This window comes from Trachemys scripta, chromosome 10, assembly GCF_013100865.1.
Source record: "Trachemys scripta elegans isolate TJP31775 chromosome 10, CAS_Tse_1.0, whole genome shotgun sequence".
Lineage (NCBI taxonomy): Eukaryota > Metazoa > Chordata > Testudines > Emydidae > Trachemys > Trachemys scripta.
The window spans coordinates 4,677,601-4,699,020 of record NC_048307.1 but is presented as its reverse complement, the minus strand read 5'-3'; the positions used below and the strand labels follow the sequence as shown (position 1 = coordinate 4,699,020).

Genomic DNA, 21,420 nt, shown 5'->3' with positions numbered 1-21,420 from the left:
TAGCTGATTAGCAGCATCAGAATGGGGACTTGAAAAACAATGTCAAACAACGGGCAAAAGGTTTCTCTTGATTAATCCTGTAGTTTTCAATTAAGCTTGCGCTTAACTATGCTTCTGTGAACCTTACAAAGCCTTTTTGAACTTGTAAAAGAAAAAACACTTTTATAAAAACATTTTCAATACTTTTTTGTATATTGTAGAATATACAATTTTGCAGCAAAGCCAGCGAAATATGAGAACTAAGGGTTTATAAATAAAATAAACAAAGCAATACTTCACAAATTTTTAAAAACATTTATTTTGCTTATTTATTTATTTATTTTACAAACAGCTGAATAGAAAATAAAAGCAGGAAAGTTCTCATGAACCATACATGTTCTTTAGAAGGCTAAGAGTCAAATTTTTCTTTCTGTTCTGTATGTATTGTTTCTTCAGTTTTATTTCTTTAAATTATCACTAGAGCAAATCCTTAATGTAAATATTCCGCCGGACGGCATTCGAAACCCCTTCATTAAATCGGAACCAAACATCGCTCTTTCCAACGGCCTTTCCGATTTGTTTTTCAACAGAGTTGTGCTCGGACGTTTGATTAGCTGATGGTAACCAGAGAAGGTTGGTGGGTGGGGAGAGAAGATACGATAATACAATGAAATCAAGGGACTTAAAATGGGAAAGTCTTAAAGTTTAGGCAATAGACTGTCAAGGAAGTACCAATAAGACACTGAAAAGGACGGCACCTGCAAACATTACTGCTGGGCATAGTTCTTACGACGAGCGGTTCCATAGTCAATTCAGTACGCCACATTAAGTGCATTCAGAACTAGGGGCTTACATTCAAAAGCTCCTGATCCTACACACACTTAAGCATCTTGCGTAACTTTGCTAAGGTCGGGTCTACATTTCAAAACTAGATCGGCCTGGCTCCGTCGCTCAGGGGTGTGAAAAACGTCACGCCCTGACCACAACAGTTCGGTCGACCTAACCCCTGGCACAGATGCAGCTAGGTGAAGGGAAGAACTGTTCCATCAACCTAGCTCGTGTCTCTTGGACAGATGGATGAACCTCAGTGGCAGGAAAAGTCCCTCTATCAGTGTAGGAAGCGTTTATGCTATGGAGCTACAGCACCACAGCTGTAGCATAGACATGTCCTAAGTAAAATTATTGCTTAAAACACTACAGGAGCAGAACCGCAGCCATCTTTATTACCTATTAACTGGGCCTTTGGGTGCTTCCATAATGAAATATCCTACCCTAGCTGCTCCATGTAGGGGACTGGACTGCCTTTGTGGCCCAAGTTTTTTTCCAATCCTCCCTTATACATAAATATTGTCAGACAGTTGCAAAACAGGCCATGGAAATTGCTCCCCAGCTCCATCCACCCTTTCGGTGACCCACAGTCAGTTTGATTTCAGCATTATGGAACCACAGAAGATATTGCAAAGCTTTCTACTACAACATATGTTCTCAGTTTCCTTCCATCTCTCCTGACCAACATCATGTCTTTTCTGCACATACCTGCTGATGGAGACACCGGTTTCTTAACAAGCTGGCGCCCAAAGAAGTCCATTTCTGGCTGTGAAAAGAAATCAAAATGGTTTTAGTATACTCCTCCCCAGCAGATCGCTGGGTACATATTGGTTATAGTGTGTATTTAAAGAGAATAGTGCCAGCCCAGTTCAACATCAGATGGGATTTTTATCTAGTTACAATCCCAAAACGTGACTTCATTAAGAAAAAAAAATTACACAATTTATCAGTACAAATGTTTCCTTTTGTTATAGAAGCAGGGGCGGCTCTATGTTTTTTGCCGCCCCAAGCACAGCAGGCAGGCAGCTTTCAGCGGCGTCCGCTGGTCACGCCGATTCGGCGGCATGCCTGTGGGCGGTCCGCCGGTCCTGTGCCTTCGGCGTCCCTCCCACAGGCATGCCACCAAAGGCCCTCACAGCAACTGGCAGGGTGCCCACCATGGCTTGCCGCCCCAGGCGTGCACTTGGTGCGCTGGTGCCGGGAGCCGCCACTGTATAGAAGCACAGAAATGTAGGGCTGGAAGGGACCTGGAGGAGTCATCTAGGCCATTTCCTTGCACTGAGGTAGGATTAAGTATACTGAGATCACTCTATATTTCAGTCTCCTTTCTTTAGTCATTCAGATAGCCTGCACAGGTCCAGAAACCCAAGCAACAAACCTTAGCGTGCATGGGAACTAGAATGCAAACGATTAGAAACAAAGCGACTGGTCTGATTTCACTGTAAAATGCAGACATGGGGGGCAGAGGAGGAAGAGAGCAGAAATGGTAACAAATTAAAGTTGTCTTTTTTACTCCCTAGCTCCTAGAATCTAGTAGTTGATGACAGGTCTCCCTGTGCTTACTATGAATTAGCCAGGTCCTCCTGTAATAGCCTACAAGGTCAGAAGACTAAAAAGGAAAATGATTCCACAAACCAAGATGGTTCTGAATGTATTTATTGGTTATTTTTAAAATGTGGCCTTTGGTTCTTGGTTTTATTTCACATCCTCAAAGCCACAGAGCTTATCTTTCCTACGGCTTATACTCTCTATCTGCCATTAACTTGATTTCCCCCTGGATGAGATTACTGGCGTATAATGATTTACTGGATTAGAAATAACTCCAAGCATTTCTCCGCTTGGTAACAGCCACACATTCTGGGCACTGCAGCTACACTGGAAGCTTTGCACTCCCTGTTAAGTATCCAACGGCACGGCAGGAGGGGAACTGGATGGCTCAGGAGACTGGTAGATGGATATAGAGCCTCTCCCGAATTGGCTGTCGATTCAAACCCAACCTGGCTCAAGACGACCAGATGGAAGCCCCAGTGGCTGTTTGATGGCTTGGATGAAATGAGTGGGGCAGAGGTCACAGCTCAGTGCCCAGCAGACAGAGGTTCACATTACGCTGACTGATGCTACGTGGCCGTCTTATCGGAAGCCTCAGCAGCACAGTATCCACAGCCCCAGACACCCCAATGGACGAACAGGGGATCTGAACCCCAAAGAATAAGCAAGTGAATCAACCGGTGGTATACAAGGTTATGGGGTATAAATATATGTCAGGCAATGTCTTTGATGGAAGCGTGCAATGTTCTGAACTCGGTGGTCATTAGGAGAGCTGTATCCAGGTTAGAGTTCTGCACGTATGCGTGTATCTTTGCGTAGAAAGTTGTAATTGTAGCTGTGGCGCAACTACAGCATCGCCTCACAACAGGGAGCGAAGCCAACAGGCAAAGAGGGACACCTCCCAGACGAGCTGTTTACACAAAACTAACTCCAGGCACCGAGCATTGTGCAACCCAGGGAAAGACAATGGTGGACCACGAAAGTTAATGGAAAGACATTAAAACTCCAAGAAAACCAAGGACGGAGGGAGTTTCCCCCCTCTGGGTAATCGGGTATTACCATGTTAAAAGGGAAGAGGGGCTAAAGTGAAGGGGAGCCAGAAACAGAGGCCAGCATTGAAGTAGGGTGCTGCCTGTGACACACTGGAGCCCCGCTAGGCCGAGGACATGCTGGGAAGCCGTCCAGCAGCAACAGGTAACTTGTATGAGAAAAGGGAGTTTAGCAGACACAGGAGTGTAAAGCCTGAGGTAGCATCTTTATGCTGATTTTCTGCGTAACCTGCATGTGTTGCTTTTCCTCCGCAGTTCATCTCTGAACCGACGATTTTCCCATCAAATAAACTTGTGGTTTATTTTTGCCCCCAGCAGGTCTCTGGTGTGCAAACTGTCTGGACTATGTCCTGGTGCTGCTAATTCTTATGATTTTGTCATGAGACTCATGACAATTATTGGTTTCCTTAAAGCCCCAGCTCCTGGAGTCAAGTGGATATATGACGATTTCAGCCTTCGGTCTTAAAGAAAAAGTAAGTGTCTAGCCCTCGTGGAGATGGAGAAAGCTTCAAAATGTGACCCCAGTGCACCTTCAAGGCTCAAAGCAGAAGGCAAATAAAAAGAACATAAAATCTATTATTTTTACATAATCTTATGATTTTAAAGCCAATCTCGTGATTTTTTTTTTGGTGAGCCTGACTCATGGGTTTGAACATTTGGGAATAGCAATCCTGGTGTTCCAAAGTGAACTCACTGGTGGCAGGTTTCACCCCTTCGGGGGTGATGGTCCAGAGGGGAAGAAGTCCAAGCATCTGGGAGTTCAGAACTTAGGGAGACAGAGCTGGAGAGACTCGGACTGTCGAGTCATGTTGCAAGGGGTCACTAGGCTGGTGGAAGGCAGGGTGAAACCTTACGCCTGTCGGCTGGCTGCTGGTGCCAGAGCCCTGAGCCTAGCAGCACAGCATGAAGGCACCCGAAGTTATAGGACAAGCAGAGAGAACCCCTGATGGCTCTGGGTGAGCCCCACAATGTCACATGGGGGTTCTCGCTACAGAGCCTGACGCCGACGGGGCCCCCTTCTTGGGAGCCTCAGCACCAGATACTGTGCCGATCTGAGCAGGGAGGCTGAGCAACTCTGCACTTCAGGGCAAGCTTCCCAAGGTTACCCACCCGGCCTCCCAAATCCTCCAACCATCTGTTTCGTAAGTCCCACGCCCCTCAAACCAGCGGCAGGGTTTCCCCCGTTTAGCCTTGCCCTGAAAAATTAAACCCCAAATGGGCAGAACTCCCTAGCATTCGATGGAGCCTCAATGATTTACACCAGGTGAGGATCTGACCCTGAGGACTTTGACGCAAGCTCATAAACATTGCTAATGGTGCAGCTGGTGCCTGGCATGTAGGTAATTCTGCCATCAATATTTAATTACACTGCTCTATGCACTACAAAAATCATTGATGCATTTAAGGGAAGCCTGGTATTGAATCCCTTTGTTTTTGCAGAGAGGAAGAGAGGTTTATAAATATCCACTATCGACCTCCCCCTCTCCCGCAATGCCTTTGTGAACGGTCTATTCGCTACGCGCAGGCAGTCGATTTCCTCCCTCCTCCCCAATACCGGCAGCATTAGGATGGGAAGCCAAACACCCTCGTTGCTGCGGAAGCCTGAGTGTAGTGGAGGAGAAAGCAGTTTGAAGCGTGGAGCAGCGGGTGCGCTGCAGTTTAATACGTGGTTATGCAATCTGCATCAGAGGCACTGGCACTCGAGCAACGCTGCCTGCCCTCTCGGGAGGTGGGGCTTTAGTTGGGACACAGCAGTAACAACAGCCTCCTGGCCTCTTGGAAGATGTTTTTTTTCCTGGCTCCCCGGACATTAAAATCCCATAATTGGCAGAGGCAACGGATGCTAGGTTACTAAGCTGCACCTCCTCTGAACCCCGGCGCCTTGAGATAAACCCTCCAGCGCTGCGACCGGTCGTGCATGCAGCACAAGCAGACCCAACCGCCGTGTGCGTTCGTTCCACCAAAAACATGTATATGCCTTATAAATACTGGGGCCAGACCCACAGCTGGTGTAGATCATCCTATGTCCACTAAAGCCAACTGAGCTAGGCCGATTTACCCCAGCTTAAGAGCTCACCGATCAGCGCTGAAAAGCAGAACAGAATTGGAATCAAATTTAGCGGGATCCAGTAGGCTTCTCGAAGGCCCCTGTCCTCGGGGTATCTTACCATCCGAAAGCTCGGTGCAAAGTGACGATCAGCTAGGAAGAAGCTGCAGGAGCCGTTCTAAGCTCCATAAGAGCTCGCGCACATATTGTGGGAGGGTTATTCCCCGCTCACGGAGGGGATCTTGGTTTAGTGATTCCTCTAAAAGAGGGTCTGTCTAGCTATGCTACAGAGCATAGGGGCCGACTCCGTGGGTGCTCTGGGGTTGGAGCAACCACAGGAAAACGATGGTGGGTGCTAAGCACCCAACGGCAGCCCCCCTTACCAAAACCTCCCCCTGCCGCTCAGCGCCTCCCCCTTCCTCCCAGCGCCTCCTGTGGATCAACGGCTTTGTGGTGTCAGGAGGCACGGGGGGGGGGGGGAAATGAGGGCGCACCGTGCTCAGGGGAGGGGGTGGGAAGAAGCAAGGTGGGGGTGGAGCCTGGGAGAAGGGGTGGAGTGGGGGCAGGGCCTGGGTGGAGCTGGGGGGGAGCACCCCCCAGCAGATTAGAAACTCAGTGCCTATGCTACAGAGCCCGTACCGAGGGGAAAGGAGCATGTTACCAGGTGGGCAACAGCGGGGAAAGTGGTTGCCTTGATATCAAAGAACATGCCAAGATTGATAGTTTTACAAATAAGAGGCAAATACAGTCACTTAAATGCCATGAAAAACTGCAGTCCAGTTAGGGGGTGTCTACACTTATACTGCGGTAGCCACGGAAGGAGTTTTTCTGTTGCTGTAGTTAATCCAACCCCGTGAGAGACAGTAGTTAGGTCAGAGGAAAGTTCTTCTGTCAAACTAGCTGCATCGACCCTGGGGGTTAGGTTAATCGAACTACATCTCACAGGGCGTGACATTTTTCACAGCCCTGAGTGACGTCGCTTGGTTGACATAAGGTTTAGGTGTAGACCAGGCCTCCGAAAACTATTGCAAGCACCTCTTCAGAGCCTGTCAGCACAGATACCCATCTGTGTTGACTGCAACCCAACGACTCATTTCATCATGGCCAACAAGCAGCTGCCAGATGAGAACAACTTTACCTGGGCCAGATTTGAACCACTGACCTCAGCGTGGGAACAGCAACGTGTGCCATTGCCCCAGGCCAGCCAACCCCCTTTAATTTATCTCCACTGCAGAAGGGCTTCCATCTTACCTTTTCATCAAAAGTGGCTTTCTTCATGATGTGCTCCAGACGCTGCTCATGGTTGCGGACGTTGGACTTGGGCATCCCCGGCTTTGCACTTGGCTTATCTTCTGTTTCACCGAGGCTTTCTTCAGACACCTGCAACGAGGGAGGTTTACTTGGACAAGCCACATTGTATTTACAGTTCCTTCTTCTCAATTGTTCTCTTGGAGACAAACCATTGATCCTGTCAAGGTAAAAGTTGTTCTCCATGAGCAACCTCTTCCTTCTTTATTCATAAAATACAGGGTGAAACGACCAGGATACTCTTTGGGAAGTGCAACAGCAGGTTAAGGAACATCCTCTGTTACAAATCTCATTATTAGAATCATAGAATCTCAGGCTTGGTCTACACTACCCCCCCCAATTCGAACTAAGGTACGCAACTTCAGCTACGTGAATAACGTAGCTGAAGTCGAAGTACCTTAGTTCGAACTTACCTTGGTCCACACGCGGCAGGCAGGCTCCCCTGTCGACTCCGCGGTACTCCTCTCGCCGAGCTGGAGTACCGCAGTCGACGGCAAGCACTTCCGGGTTCGACTTATCGCGTCCAGACTAGACGCGATAAGTCGAACCCAGAACTTCGATTTCCAGCCGTCGAACTAGCTGGTAAGTGTAGCCAAGGCCTCAGGGTTGGAAGGGACATCAGGAGGTCATCTAGTCCAACCCCTGCTCAAAGCAGGACCAATCCCAAAACAGATTTATGTCCTAGATCCCTAAATAGCCCCCTCCAGGGGGAACTCACAACCCTGGCCCACCTCCATTACAACAGGAAACATCTTAACCCTGGGTTTAGCAGGCCAATGCTAAAATCACTGAGCTATCCCCTCCCCCAAGGTTATAACTCAGCAATACACATCACCTTTCACATGGGACTTGCTCTGGGAAACCTCTGCCTGGGAACATTGGAGTGCTAATTGCTTGGGCAGTATCACCCTTTCACAGGCCCCAAGTCAGCCAACCAGCTGTGCTGAGGGGACGTAGCTCTTGGGTGGACTGTAGGTGCACTTACAACGAGAAGACAGTGCAGTCTCGTGGCTGGGGCATTGAACCCGTTGTCAAAAGACCCTAGTTCTAGTCCCAGCTCTGGCATTGCTCTGTTGTGTCGACCTGAGGCCAATTACTTCATCTTTCTGTGCCTGTCTTCTCCCTCCTACCCTTTCCCTGTTTTGTTTATTTAGATTGGGAGTTCTTTGGGGGTCTCGACTGTCTCTCACTATGTGTATGTGCAGCACCTAGCACAACGGGACCCAGAGCCGAGTTGGGAATTTTAGGGGCTTTTGCAATACAACGCGAGGTGATAAGCTTCCAACGGCCTGGAAATAAAAATCTAATTTTAGTTTATTTTTTTCCTGCCTGGCTGTTGAGCTTACATACATGCTCAGGGACGTAAGGAATGTCACAGACTGAAGATGACAAACTATCACGGAGAGAGATTTCCATGGGTTTATCCTTCCTTGAGAAGCGAGATAAGAGAAGTTACCAAGCAGTTTTCACATGAAACAAGGCTCACTTAGGCCAGTTGTGTTTAGTGCGGCCTATTGTCAGCACGACAGAAGGCTCTATAGTGGAGGAAGAGCACATTGCCCCACAGGATGAGCCTCCAATTACTTTTTGGTCCCATCAGATCGACAAGGTACACTGGTGGTTTTCCGCAAGTGTCGCTCTCTTTTCTCCTGGCTGGAGGACGGAATTAGAATGAAAGGAGACCTTTCAAAGGAGTGGGGGCACCTTGAACTCTCCCCAAGACTCCATGTCCGTTACCGTGGCGGCGGAGCACGTAACAGCTATCTCCCTCCTTAAGAGCAGTCTGGCCAGGAGACCTGAGTTTTTCCCCCCTTTCCAATAGCTCTTTGCCATCCAGTCCAGCCTTATGAAGGCAGCAGGCAAAGCTATGCCCACATCTGCCCTTGCCACCTCCGTTACAACACGCGACCTCTCTAAGCTCCAGTTCTCCTCCCGCTAAGCATGCCAGACAAAACGGGCAACCCGGCTCCTCACTGCGACGTCTGCTTCAGAACCGGCCTAAAACACAGGCTCGTTACCAGCTTTAGGGCCCAGTGGAGTCTGGATCACGCCCTCGTTGACCATTTCCTATTGCTGCCTCCTTCCTATTTGTTCCCGGGACCCTTTCAAAAGGGGAAAGGGCAGGTAGGTGCCCAATTTCCACTGAAAGTCAGTGGATGTCTAACAGCCCCCTGGGCCTTTGGAAGTCTCCCTTTAAGGGCACGTCTACACTGCACTGTCTGTGGGATACGGGCTTGCGGACTCTGTGTTTTCAAGCCCGTGCTTGAGCACTGCTTACAATTGCTGGATCTGGGGCTCACAGCCGTGCTAACACATCCAGACTGCACTACGCAGACCTTCTGACTCGGGTCTGCGGCTTGAGCTACGTCCACACTGCAAAATGACAGGGCCTGGACCCAGGCTCGGACCCACCCCCTAGCACGGTCTTTGGGCCTGGGTCTTGAGTGCTTGCTGACCCCAGTCAGACTGATGTGTGTGTGTGGACAAAAGCGGGGTTGGGCTCAAACCAGAGTCACAGCCCAGGTTTTGTGTGCAGTGTAGACATACCCTAAAGTCCTGCTTAGAGCTCAGTCACGCTCTGCTCATGCAAGTGGCATTTTCCCTGCTGGTTGTCAGACTTTTTTCACTCCACTGCTTGGGAATCAAAGTTCAGGAGAGCTAGCCTGAGACCCACTGCCTTCCTCTCAAAGAGCCTGACTGGAGATCTCAGAACACAGTTTCTGGTTTGTCCGTTTAGACTGTAAGCTCTTTAAAGCTGTGTGTCCGTACAGTGCCTAGCACGGTGCAGCCCCGTGATGGTTGGCCCTTAGGCACTGCTGTAATAAACATGCTTAATTAAAAAAAAAAAAAAAAAAAAAAAGAATTTTTTAAAAACACAACATCCTAATACTGTGGCAATTATTTGCCATCATTTTAAGAACTCTGAATGTTTTAGCCTGGCTTGGCCTCTCGATCACTGGCGCGTGCATTTCCCCGATGGCATCATGTAAACAAGAATCCTCCAGAGATTTTTTACACCATCGCTTTTTCCCACTTGCATTCCCTGAAAAACACCCTCTGCTGCAAGTCGCCGGCTCCGAAGGATTAATTATCTCGCCGAGCGGCACCAAGGGAGGCCTCTGTTGAAAGCAATCGGAATCACGTGAGCCCCAATGACGCCGTTTCCGAGCCTCCTCCTCTCCCCATCCCTCCCTCCTCCTTCGTCGCTCCAGACACATGACCCCCGGCTCTCACGCTGGGGGCTCTCGCGTCGGAATGCTGCAGCGGTGCGAATGGCCCCGAATGCACCAAGAGCAGAACTTGACAGGCGGGGCCGTCGCTCGCTGGCAGGAGCGCACAGCACCCGCGGCCTCAGCTGGAGTCTTCGTGCCGCTCGCAAGGCAGGGAAAACTAACGCGCTGCGCAGAACTCTAGCATTACAGAGGGGAACAGCAGTCAGCACAGGAAACCAATTCCTGGGGCCAATAGCTATTTAGGCATCTCGGGGAAAGGACTATGCCTTGCTCTGTGCTCACTGCAGTGCTAGAAGCACTGTTAAAACAACAAGGAGTCTGGTGGCACCTTAAAGACTAACAGATTTATTTGGGCATAAGCTTTCGTGAGTAAAAACCTCACTTCTTCGGATGCATAGAGTGAAAGTTACAGAAGCACTGTTGGCACTTAATATCCGTCCCAGCTGTGCCTCATTTCACCTCTCTCCCTGCCCTCCACATCAATGCGACCCTTTGCTAAAGGCACGTTAGCAATACCCTACAGCCGCAGCGACAATCTGTGTGTGCGCATGTACTGCTGCCCTCTACTACGTGGAATATGTCAGGCCCAATTGGGGATTTACCGGGTCCCTCTCCTGGCTGAGGTTGGGAGCTGCTCTCGGTTTCAGAGAGGAAGGGGGAGAGGACCGCCCAGGATGCAGCAGGCACCCGAGCACACATGCACAGCCAGTGAATCATTGCTAGCTGCAGAGGCAGCTGTTTCAGTGAGGGATGAAATAGTCATGTTCCTGGCGTGCTTTGGGATCTTTGGGAGAAAGGTGACACAGAAGGGTCCAATAATAACGGAATTGACTATCTACCAGCAAGCAGATGCCAGAGCATCTCTCTATATGGACAGCTGCTTCACTGAAACATGCAAGGAGATGGGATACATTCAGAATGACCTCAGCTATTGTTGCAGAATCACTTTTCAGCACTTTCAATTTCAGTGAGTATTTATTACCGGGGTCCCTGCAGAAAGATGAGCTGTTTGGCTCGGTCAGACTCAATGCTAACGTTACACGTTTCACATGGTGCAAGCCGAGGACAGCCTTAAAGCTGCTGGTGCACGACATACAAATCGTTGCTGGTGGAGGGAGGTTTTAATCTGGAATTTTCACTTGCAAAAGGAAAGCTTTCGCATTGCACTTGGCTTCAGAGGGAAGTTGCCAGGCAACGCTTTCCCCCTGCCCGCTGCCATCCTGGGGCAGAGACAGCTAAGCCCCCTGAGAGGCCGGAGCAGAGGATCTGGGCAGAGGCAGCTGGAGTTTTAGAACACAAGAGAGCAACAACTTAAGCGAAGACTTTCCCAATGGAGTCACTATAAAGGGGGCTGGTTTCCAGTCATCGCTGAGCACCCTCCCTCCGTTAGGGCTTGCACACCCGCATACCGAGCCATCCAGAATCATTAGTCTTGGCCTCTGTGCATAGGACAGAGAGTACACTGCTGACGCTCACACTGCCCCTATAATTGGTGTAACCTACCCCCACTCAACAGGGCACTCTGTCCCTCTTTAGCTACGCCCGGGCCACGCAGGGAGCTCGATGAATCTGCCACGTTTGCTCCCCTTCAGCTTCGGGCTGTCTCCCATGATCAGTGTCCCACTCCTACCTGGCTGGCGTTCCGAGCCTGTAGCACAGCTTCCGTCCTCCTCATCTTCTCGAGCTCGATTTCTCTTGCAATGAGTTGCTTGGCCTGGTACGTCAACGGTTTCCGAGCCGGTAGGTCCGGGAACCTACAGACGTCTTCCACGTTTCTAGGGGGTTTGAAAAGAACAGATTTGGGGGAATCAATGAAACGGAGCCAGTTAATATTGGTTGGTAAATTAATGGAGATATCCCATCTCCTAGAACTGGAAGGGACCTTGAAAGGTCATCGAGTCCAGCCCTGATTTTGAAGTACTGATTTTGCCCCAGATCCCTAAGTGGCCCCCTCAAGGATTGAACTCACAACCCTGGGTTTAGCAGGCCAATACTCAAACCACTGAGCTATCCCTCCCCCCAGGCTGTAGTGTCTGACAGCCTTTGGCTGCTGTTAAGAGGGAGATTTTTAGGAAGGGACAGAGTGGAGCTGGATAGCCAGCTCCCACTTGCGCCTTTGAAAACATTACCCTCAAAATCTAGGGTCAAAGGTTCATTTAAACTGATCTGCAGAACTGGGTTTTGTTTCATCTGAGCCACATTCAAAATTCAGTACTTGCTTTTCTATTATCTTTCCTTTCAGAATAAACCTTTATTTATTGGGAGGAAGCGTTGCCTCATGGCCACAGGGTAGGGGGCCGGGAGTCGAGATACCTGGGTTCTAGCCCCAACATTGTAACGTCCTGTGTGTGAGACTTTGGGTAAGTAACTGTCTCCTTGTACCTCGGTTCCCCCATCAGGGTCGTGCTGAGGTTTCGAGGTCTGAGAAGCACTTTGAAATCACCTGGTGAAATGTGCCAGAAGTGCAGAGCAAAGTCGTTTCAATGGATTCCAAACCAGGGAGAAGTTCATTCAGGTCCCATACTTCTTCCCGTTTGTTTTCATGTGAACGCAGCGAATGTAATGCTTGCGGGAGAAGCCACACTGACAGCCCTGCCCTATCCGAGCTTCGTTTAGCCACCGCACGAGCAGCAGCAGTGAAAGGACCCTTTGCCCACTGCTCTGTCAACACACTTCCACCGCACCTCAGAAAGAACCACCTCTACTAACCAGGGTAGCAGTTGCCAGGGTCAATCCAGTCCTCGGCCTGTTTGCCACCGGTGCCATCAGGGACGCCAGTTAGTATTAACTGTATGGTCCAGTAGGAACTGGTCCAAGAGGCTGACCCACAGAGACCACTGACCCTGGGCAGCATTCAACACAGCGACCTGGACGTCAAAGCACTGCACTCTGTTACCATCCCCAACCCACCAAATCTCTACTGTACAGGTCTATCTTCAAACAGACACCTAGCCATTACGCCCTTCTGGTCTGGTCTGTATGTAACGTAGCGACCCAGTAATGCCTGTACTGAGCACAATAAATTGGGGTTGATCCCCTGCGTATCTTTTTGAAAGACAGCTGATTCCGATTCAAAGACGTCAAATGATGGAGAATCCACCACATCCCGTGGTGACCTGATCCAATGGTTTATCACCTCTCTATTATTTCTAGTCTGATTGTCTAGATTCAACTTCCAGCCATCAGACCTTTGTCTGTCTAATTATAGAGCCCTTTAGTAATTGATGAGTGCCTGCATGAGTGGAAGTTATCTCCAGTGATCAAGTCCACCTGTCAACCTCAGTTAAGACTCATTGTCTCTTATTCTCAAGCTCCCAAATATACAGCCCTACCGAACCGAGAGCAAAATTTGGAAGGGCTCTGACACCTGAGACGTACAAGGTCAGTATCTATAGCAAATGCATCTGATAGAAATCTTCCATTGTTGTTTGCAGTGGTGTTGTAGTCATGCGGGTCACAGGATACTAGAAAGGCAAGGTTGGGTGGGTATCTTTGATTGGATCAACTTTTGGTGGTGAAAGCTACTTGAAGAAGAGCTCTGAGTAATTCAAAAGCTGGTCTCTTTCACCACCAAAAGTTGATCCATTAAAAGATATTTGCCTCAAGCGCCTTGTGTCTCTGATAGAAATGTCACTTCTTCAACATCAGAACAAGCTCGCTCAGTTTTGCTCTGTCTAGTTCCAGTACTCTGCCCATTGAGTTGTAGAAGCTAAAATAAAGCAGGTCACCTGGGTTTAAAATATTTTCTGAAGATTATTCAGTCAGATATCCTGGATTAAAAGGATTAAGGGAATATAGGGGGAGGGATGGACTAGACAAGGAAATAGACAACGTAATAATATGTGAGACAGATTTTACTGCATATATTGCAACTCGGTCAAAAGGCTCTAACTTCTACAACCGATCTGTCAGACATTTGCCTATTTACTACACTTCCTACCCGATCCTGCAAAACAAAGGGTGGGCATCTAATCCCGGACAAGGTAAGATACAGCTATAAGAAGAGAGGTTTGGTCTTTGCTGGAGTTTCCTCTTGGATCCCTTATTGGGCTTTTAGTACCTGATCCAAAGCTCAGGGAGGTCAATGGGGTTGACCATCCGCTTCAAAGGATTTTGGATTCTAGGCCTAAAACACGCAGCACAAGTAACGTTTCGGGATTTAATAAACTCAGGAGCAGATCTACACATTTGCAGATAAGGCCAACAACTTTCAATGGATTTGAACAACAGATGTATTTAGAATTAACTCCCCCAGTGTCACACTGCAACATGAAAGAATTCAATTTCAGAGAGACCATTTCTTCATCTTGGCTGACAGGCTTCCCCAATAAATCAGCCCACTGGCAAAAGATCGGCATTGTCTGATCTGCCTGTCTGCGGAACGTAAAAGTGGGTTCAGAGGTAAAGCCCTCCAAGCTACAGCAACCTGACAGAGCATTTCCTGTTGTGGACATCTTTTTCTTTATTAAAAAAACAACCACCCTGCCTATTGTATCAAAGTATCTCTACCCATTCCACCTGAATGGGTTTAATTAAGCATCCTTCACATCGACTGCATGGGAAACCACCTGCCCCAATTTCCTATCCAGGACGGAATGCAACAAAGGAGAGAAAAAGATTATAACCCACTCCCATTGTTTATTTTATTGAGCTAGGCTATAAACAGTCATTTTGGCTAAGCAAAGCAGTTTTATTCTTAACTGGATTTGAGCACTGGACTTGGAGGGAAGGTCTTTTTCTGAGCAGTTAAAACATGAACACAGCCAGAGAATTTCTCAGAAACCAGATTAACCTCCTTGTATAACAATTATAAATATTTTATGTCTTATTTGCACTTGATAATATTTCTCTTGAGAAAGAACAAAAAACCCCATGCATCTGAAGAATTCTCAGTGATTTAGAGACCAGCTTTGCTATTTGAAAAAGCATCCTTCTTCCAGTTTTCCTATTGTCTCTCTGCTGTCTTCGTAACTGTAGGAAAAATAAGGACTTCTAACACAGAGCTTTGCTTTAAAATATTGGGCTTGTCATTTCAAATATTCCTCTCATTTAAAAGTTTCTATGCCTTAAAATGAGATGTAGAGAGATTTTACTATTTGAAATTAGAAGGGACACTAGCACTTTTGAGAAACAGCTGCATTGGACAGTCTTGTCTTCCCAGCAACCCACGGTCACACAGCCAAAAGTGCAAATAGGACATAAGGCACCTTCATGCATGTTCAGATCATTACAGTCACTATTACAGTACATTGCAGAAAATGCCAGCAAAAGAAAACAAAGCCCAGACTCAAAACTTAAGATCACATATCATCCCAGCACATGCCTGCACCAAATGGTGTCATGTGGTTTCCACATTCTGCAACATTTTCAATTAGAAGCCCAAACCAGGGACAATGGGGGAGAGGATACCATTTCACTACAACCAGAGTGTATTAAGTCAGTTCTACATTGTTTCCATATTCATGTTATGAAATCTACACATGCCGCTTCAAGAAAGGTGAAAATCACTTGAAACAAATCTAAAAACCTACAGCTTGGCATAACTGCCAGCAATAAGATGCAGAGTGAAACCTGTGCAAAATGTTTGTCCAACAACTGCTGGCTTAAAAGATCACACAAAATATCCTCAGATGTACTAAGTGCAATTCTAATCCATCACTGGAAGATCCACCTCCATTAAGCTTCTCCTTTATCAGAAGGCCAATTCAAATTTTTCCAGTCCTTTGGGTTGCCGCTTGAAAAAGGTTTCATTATAATGAAATACAGTGTATGACTTAACTCTGGAGATATATATATATATATATATATATATATACACACACACACACACACACCCCTCTATCTCGATATAAAGCTGTCCTTGGGACCCAAAAAAAAATAATCTTACCGCGTTATAGGTGAAACCGCGTTATATTGAACTTGCTTTGATCTGCCGGAGCGCGCAGTCCCGCCCCCGCGGCGCACTGCTTTACCGTGTTATATCTGAATTCGTGCTATATCAAGGTAGCGGTGTATATATATTAAAACAATAAATAAATAAATAAATTGGAGACCACATTAGCACAAGTCTTAGCTATAGTCTAGGTCCTATGTTATTACACTGTAATGTATTCCCAACACCTTGGATGTGTGAATTGTACTGTACATACTTAAAGCAGAATATTTAAAAATTATTAGGTCTGTAGCCTGGTAACCGAATACCATTATTACTAATATTCAGCAAATAAAAATATAACAAGGGGACCGATTCATTCCTGGTGCAACCCCATTGACATCAGTGAGGTTACATCAAGTAGTAACACAAACCAAAGTGGACAGAACTCAAATCTTAGGGAAGGCTGTGAATCACCAGCATTTTTTGGTGCAAAAAATGACTGACTTTACTCCTGGTGCAATCAAGTAGAATCTGATCTCCTGTGTGCATGTGAACAGAGATGTCAGTCACATATTAACAATAACCCTCTCGGCAAGCTTTCTGGCAACTGAAATCTACAAACTTAATTCCATCTACATGAGTTGCAAAGATAAAGACACTGTGCAGTTCAAAAAACTCCAGTCATAGCTACACATCGTTTTTTCTGGAGACCTCTACTGTAACCCCCAGTTACTCCATATTAGCCTATGGAACTTGACACACGTTACTGGCAAACGGAATGACGCCATTTTCCTATGGTTTTGCATTTTGTGGACCAAGAATTTAAATGGGGAATGGCCCTGATGCAGAGAGAAATCTCCAGGTTATTAGATACATCCCTTGTTTTTAAAGCTATGAATCTCTGACAAAGCATAGGACCTTTTGAGTTGGGCAGAACCATCTTCAAAACTACTGCCCCCCTCTCTCACCAAAACCAGCCTCGACTTCCAGACACACCCCCAACATTTAACCCAACACAAAGTTCACAGTGAAAGCCAACCACTGTCCTTGGGTTGAGGTCTCTGTTTGCAGAGTGTTGCTGTTTCCAAGTGCTGGATCCCCTTTCATCTGCTTTGTGCTGGCGAGATGATGTTAATTTGTCTTTGGACCAAACTTGTCTTTACTGAGAAGCCAGGTTTAAAAATCACACTGCACAGAATACCATTCAAGGCGGACAATACTGCATTGTTCCTGCTCAGAACACTGCATGCTGGAGATGACTGAAGAGAGCTACGCAGAATCTCAGAGCCCAGTGCACAAAATCTCCTGTCCTTGGAAAGCCGCTCTCAAGGAGTTTGCTGTATCGAGTTCTCCTTTTCAGATCATCTCATGGCTAATAAATCAAAACTCTCTCTCTCCATCTACACCAGTTGCTTCCATCCCATCTCATCGAAGAAGAGGTGGAGCAGACCTGTCTCTTGTCAAACTGGTCACTCACCTACAGGGGCCATGTAAACCCAGCCAAGAGCAAGGAGTCTCACTGTTTGGCGAAGTTCAGGCCATTGTAACGATATTTCTCTGTTAAGTTCCTCACGGTCTCATCGACGGTGGATTGCTGGAGAGTGGCGGGCAGGTAAACGAACAGATAGATCAACCCGAGAAGGAGCAGCGCAATCACCAGCGGCACTCCCCAATCCGTGATGAACAAAGTCTCATGGCAGCGAGCCTGGAACATAGGCGCAGAAGTTCGTGCCGCATTCTATTGTTCCTTGGACAAAAGAAGAGCCACGGGCATCTTTGGTTTTTCTCTCTGCCGGCTCTTCACGCCTCTCTGTTAAAAGCCGAAAGGCAGCTGTTTCCCCTCCATTAATCCGATTAAAGCAAACAATCTCACTCTAGCGTTCGCTCGCACGAATGCTCAGGGAGAGAGCAGAAACTTGCGAACATCAGACAGGTGGTGGGAGAACGAAATGCATCAGAGTTGCCCACTCTCCCTTTCTGCTGTTCTCAAGAGGGAAGAAAAAACCGGGACTTCATGTGGGGGATTTGTGACACTTTAATATATTCCTGGAAAGAGATGGCTCAGTGGTGCAGAAAGGAAGTAAGACCCACCATCAAGAAAAAAAGAGGGGGTTTATACTGAAAAAACGTCACTAAGCCCCTTAGATACATAAGGGATTTGGAACGACAGGACATTTCAGCAGAATTAACCTTGGAGGCGGCTTTGCAAAAAGATTTCTTGAATGAAAAAAGAGAGATGAGAGACAAAGAAGTACAAGTCCTTTCCACGGGCCATCAGCTCCTGCATTCATTAGGTGCTTCAGAAAATCTTTATTGCTCAATTTCAGCCATTCCCTCCACCCCTTTGTAAATCACAAGTACTGCTGCTATGTATGGTTTGCGTTTTTTTTAAATTATTATTATTAAAATGATCGAAGTTGATAGCCCAGCAAGCACATCAGCATGTAAATTTCACCCAACTTCTATAATTAATTCAAATATTTAAATTAACTTTCTTGAGCCATTTTCTTTCCCTGTGAAATCCTGGTCCACGCTCCCAGGGGAGTTCTGTGCAATGCCAAATGAAAGGGATTTTGGCTGGGGGTTAGAGCAGAGGACCTAGGTTCTATCCCTGGCTCCGTCAATGACCCACTTTGTGACCGTGGGCAAATCATTTAATCTTGCTGTGCCTCAATTTCCCCACCTGTAAAATGGGAATAACATTTTCCTACCTCATTGGGGGTGTGAGGCTTAATTAACACACTATATAAACAAAAATGCGTTAATTGGATTTTTTAGTACTTCTTATCAGAGCATCTGCAAGCGATTTATAGAGCATTTTAGTGTTACTTCCATTTTACACAGAGCTGGCTACAGGGACTTGATCCCACCCACAGATCAGTCAGTGGCAGAATTGGGAAAAGATTCATAGATAAGACCAGAAGGGACCACTGTTGTCATCCAGTCTGACCTCTAAATGACACAAGTCAAGTCATAGGAGTCCCAGAATTACTTCTTGTTTGAAATAGAACACCTTCTATTGATGTGCTTATAACCAGCTATACAAAGCTACTCATATCTGTTAGATGCCTATAACATCTATTAATTGTTTGATAAATGGAATCCATATAAAGTCTGATAATAAAATTTGAACATAGCTAAGTAGGATCAGCACAAACAGGGTTCTTCTCTGCTAAATTCAGCTTACAAACTGCAGCCAGCATTTTAGCAAAGGCTAAGAGATTTCTAGTGTGTACCGAACTGTGCATCTCAGAGTGCAAAGGCATTTCATTTTCATCTGTCGCTGTGCTTCCCATTTTCAGCCACAACTGGAAGCACAAATATGATATACGTAGGGTCCATGTTGGTAGCCTGGCTGAAATGCTCAAGAAGGTAGGGTTGAGCAGATGAACTAGAACTTGTCAAAGTTTTCCAAAATTCAATTTTTCAATTGGGGGGGGGGGGAGGGAAACCCACGAAGAAAAACTTTTGCAAAAAGCTTTTGCATTTGGCAACCAATTCTAACCTGAACCTTTGCTTCTCCTGAACCTTCCGAGGTTTGCCACCGTTTATTTGCATTCCTTTGCTTTGAAATGGCAAGTTTTTGGGGGGACTAGACAGCTCAGAGGACTCGTAATAGACTATCACCTCTTTATCATTAAGCATTACCTTGACTTTAGCAAAGCTTTTGATACGGTCTCCCACAGTATTCTTGTCAGCAAGTTAAAAAAGTATGGATTGGATGAATGGACTATACGGTGGATAGAAAGCTGGCTAGATTGTTAGGCTCAATGGGAAGTGATCAATGGCTCGATGTCTGGTTGGTAGCCGGTATCAAGCGGAGTGTCCCAGAGGTTGGTCCTGGGGCTGGTTTTCTTCAACATCTTCATTAGTGATCTGGATGATGGGATGGATTGCACCCTCAGCAGGTTTGCGGATGACACTAAGTTGGGGGGAGAGGTAGATATGCTGGAAGGTAGGGATAGGGTCCAGAGTGACCTAGACAAATTAGAGGATTGGGCCAAAAGAAATCTGATGGGGTTCAACAAGGACAAGTGCAGAGTCCTGCACTTAGGACGGAAGAATCCCATGCACTGCTACAGACTAGGGACCGACTGGCTAAGCCGCAGTCCTGCAGAAAAGGACCTGGGGATTACAGTGAATGAGAAGCTGGATATGAGTCAGCAGTGTGCTCTTGTTGCCAAGAAGGCTAACGGCATATTGGGTTGCATTAATAAAAGCATTGCCAGCAGATCGAGGGAAGCGATTATTCCCCTCTATTCGGCACCGGTGAGGCCACATCTGGAATACTGCATCCGGTTTTGGGCCCCCCACTACAGGAAGGATGTGGACAAATTGGAGAGAGTCCAGTGGAGGGTAACAAAAATGATTAGGGGGCTGGAGCACATGACTTTTGAGGAGAGACCGAGGGAACTGGGCTTATTTAGTCTGCAGAAGAGAAGAGTGAGGGGGGATTTGATAGCAGCCTTCAACTATCTGAAGAGGGGTTCCAAAGAGGATGGAGCTCGGCTGTTCTCAGTGGTGGCAGATAACAGAACAGGGAGCAATGGTCTCAAGTTGCAGCGGGGGAGGTCTAGGTTGGATATTAGGAAACACTATTTCACTAGGCGGGTGGTGAAACACTGGAATGTGTTCCCTAGGGAGGTGGTGGAATCTCCATCCTTAGAGGTTTTTAAGGCCCGGCTTGACAAAGCCCTGGCTGGGATGATTTTTGTTGGGGTTGGTCCTGCTTTGAGCAGGGGGTTGGACTAGATGACCTCCCGAGGTCTCTTCCAACCCTGATATTCCATGATTCTATGATTTAATAAGGCACCTCTCCTACCACAAAGCATCTCAGTAGTTGGTTCAAATTGGGCAGTGGGTGATGCTAAGTTGTTACGATTTGATGGCTGTTTAGTGGTCTCAGTCTCGGCCCCAGGGCACAGATGTCAGTCCAAAGCCTATGGCCAAACACTAAATTCACAAAGAAACAGCCAAGGTGACAAATAAGTAAGTGGCCAAATTCTTTGCATGGCAGTCACATTGGGTAGTCTGGGGTTATAAGCAGTCATTTACATGACTTTGTAGGTATGTCTGATTTACACACTTTGACTGTAATTTCCTTGGGGCAGGGCCCATCTTTTTGTTCTGTGTTTATACAGCACCTTGCACACAGGGTCCTGGTCCATGACTAGGCCACTTGGCTGCTACTGCACAACACGTCACAAATAACTTGCAGAAGGACACAGTTCTCACTGTGCCCACGGCCTCTATGGGACATCAAGGTAGGCCAATAAGCATCACTGCTTTTGTGGGACATGAAGGGGTGATGGTAGAAACCAGACAATTATTTAAAGACAGTAGATGTCGACAGCGCGACTGCAGGGGGCTCCCTGCAGGGCCAGGGGCCTGAGATACCTGGCACAAGGCATGGGGAAGGCTGGGGTCCTGGCCTAGTAGAGCAGAGCTCCTCCAGGCAGGCCTAGAACCACAACAAGAAGGACGAGCTCCTGGCCACGGGAGAGACCGCTCTGCTGCCAGACAGTTCTTGAAGCGAGTGGGTGGGTTTGCAGG

At 47.2% G+C, this 21,420-nt stretch overlaps 1 protein-coding gene across 1 annotated transcript in view; it reads right to left on the bottom strand.

Annotated features, from left to right (window-relative positions):
• Window positions 1–274: 274 nt before the first annotated feature.
• The window catches only part of CHTF18 (chromosome transmission fidelity factor 18), a 48,270-nt gene continuing 27,124 nt past the window's right edge, over window positions 275–21,420 (bottom strand). Inside the window, exons 19-22 of the mRNA XM_034782923.1 lie at window positions 11,623–11,767; window positions 6,703–6,831; window positions 1,516–1,573; window positions 275–593 (exon numbers count right to left, since the gene is read on the bottom strand). Of these exons, the coding sequence (XP_034638814.1) occupies window positions 457–593; window positions 1,516–1,573; window positions 6,703–6,831; window positions 11,623–11,767 (469 nt within the window). The 3' untranslated portion in view covers window positions 275–456. The remainder of the gene's footprint in view (window positions 594–1,515; window positions 1,574–6,702; window positions 6,832–11,622; window positions 11,768–21,420) is intronic.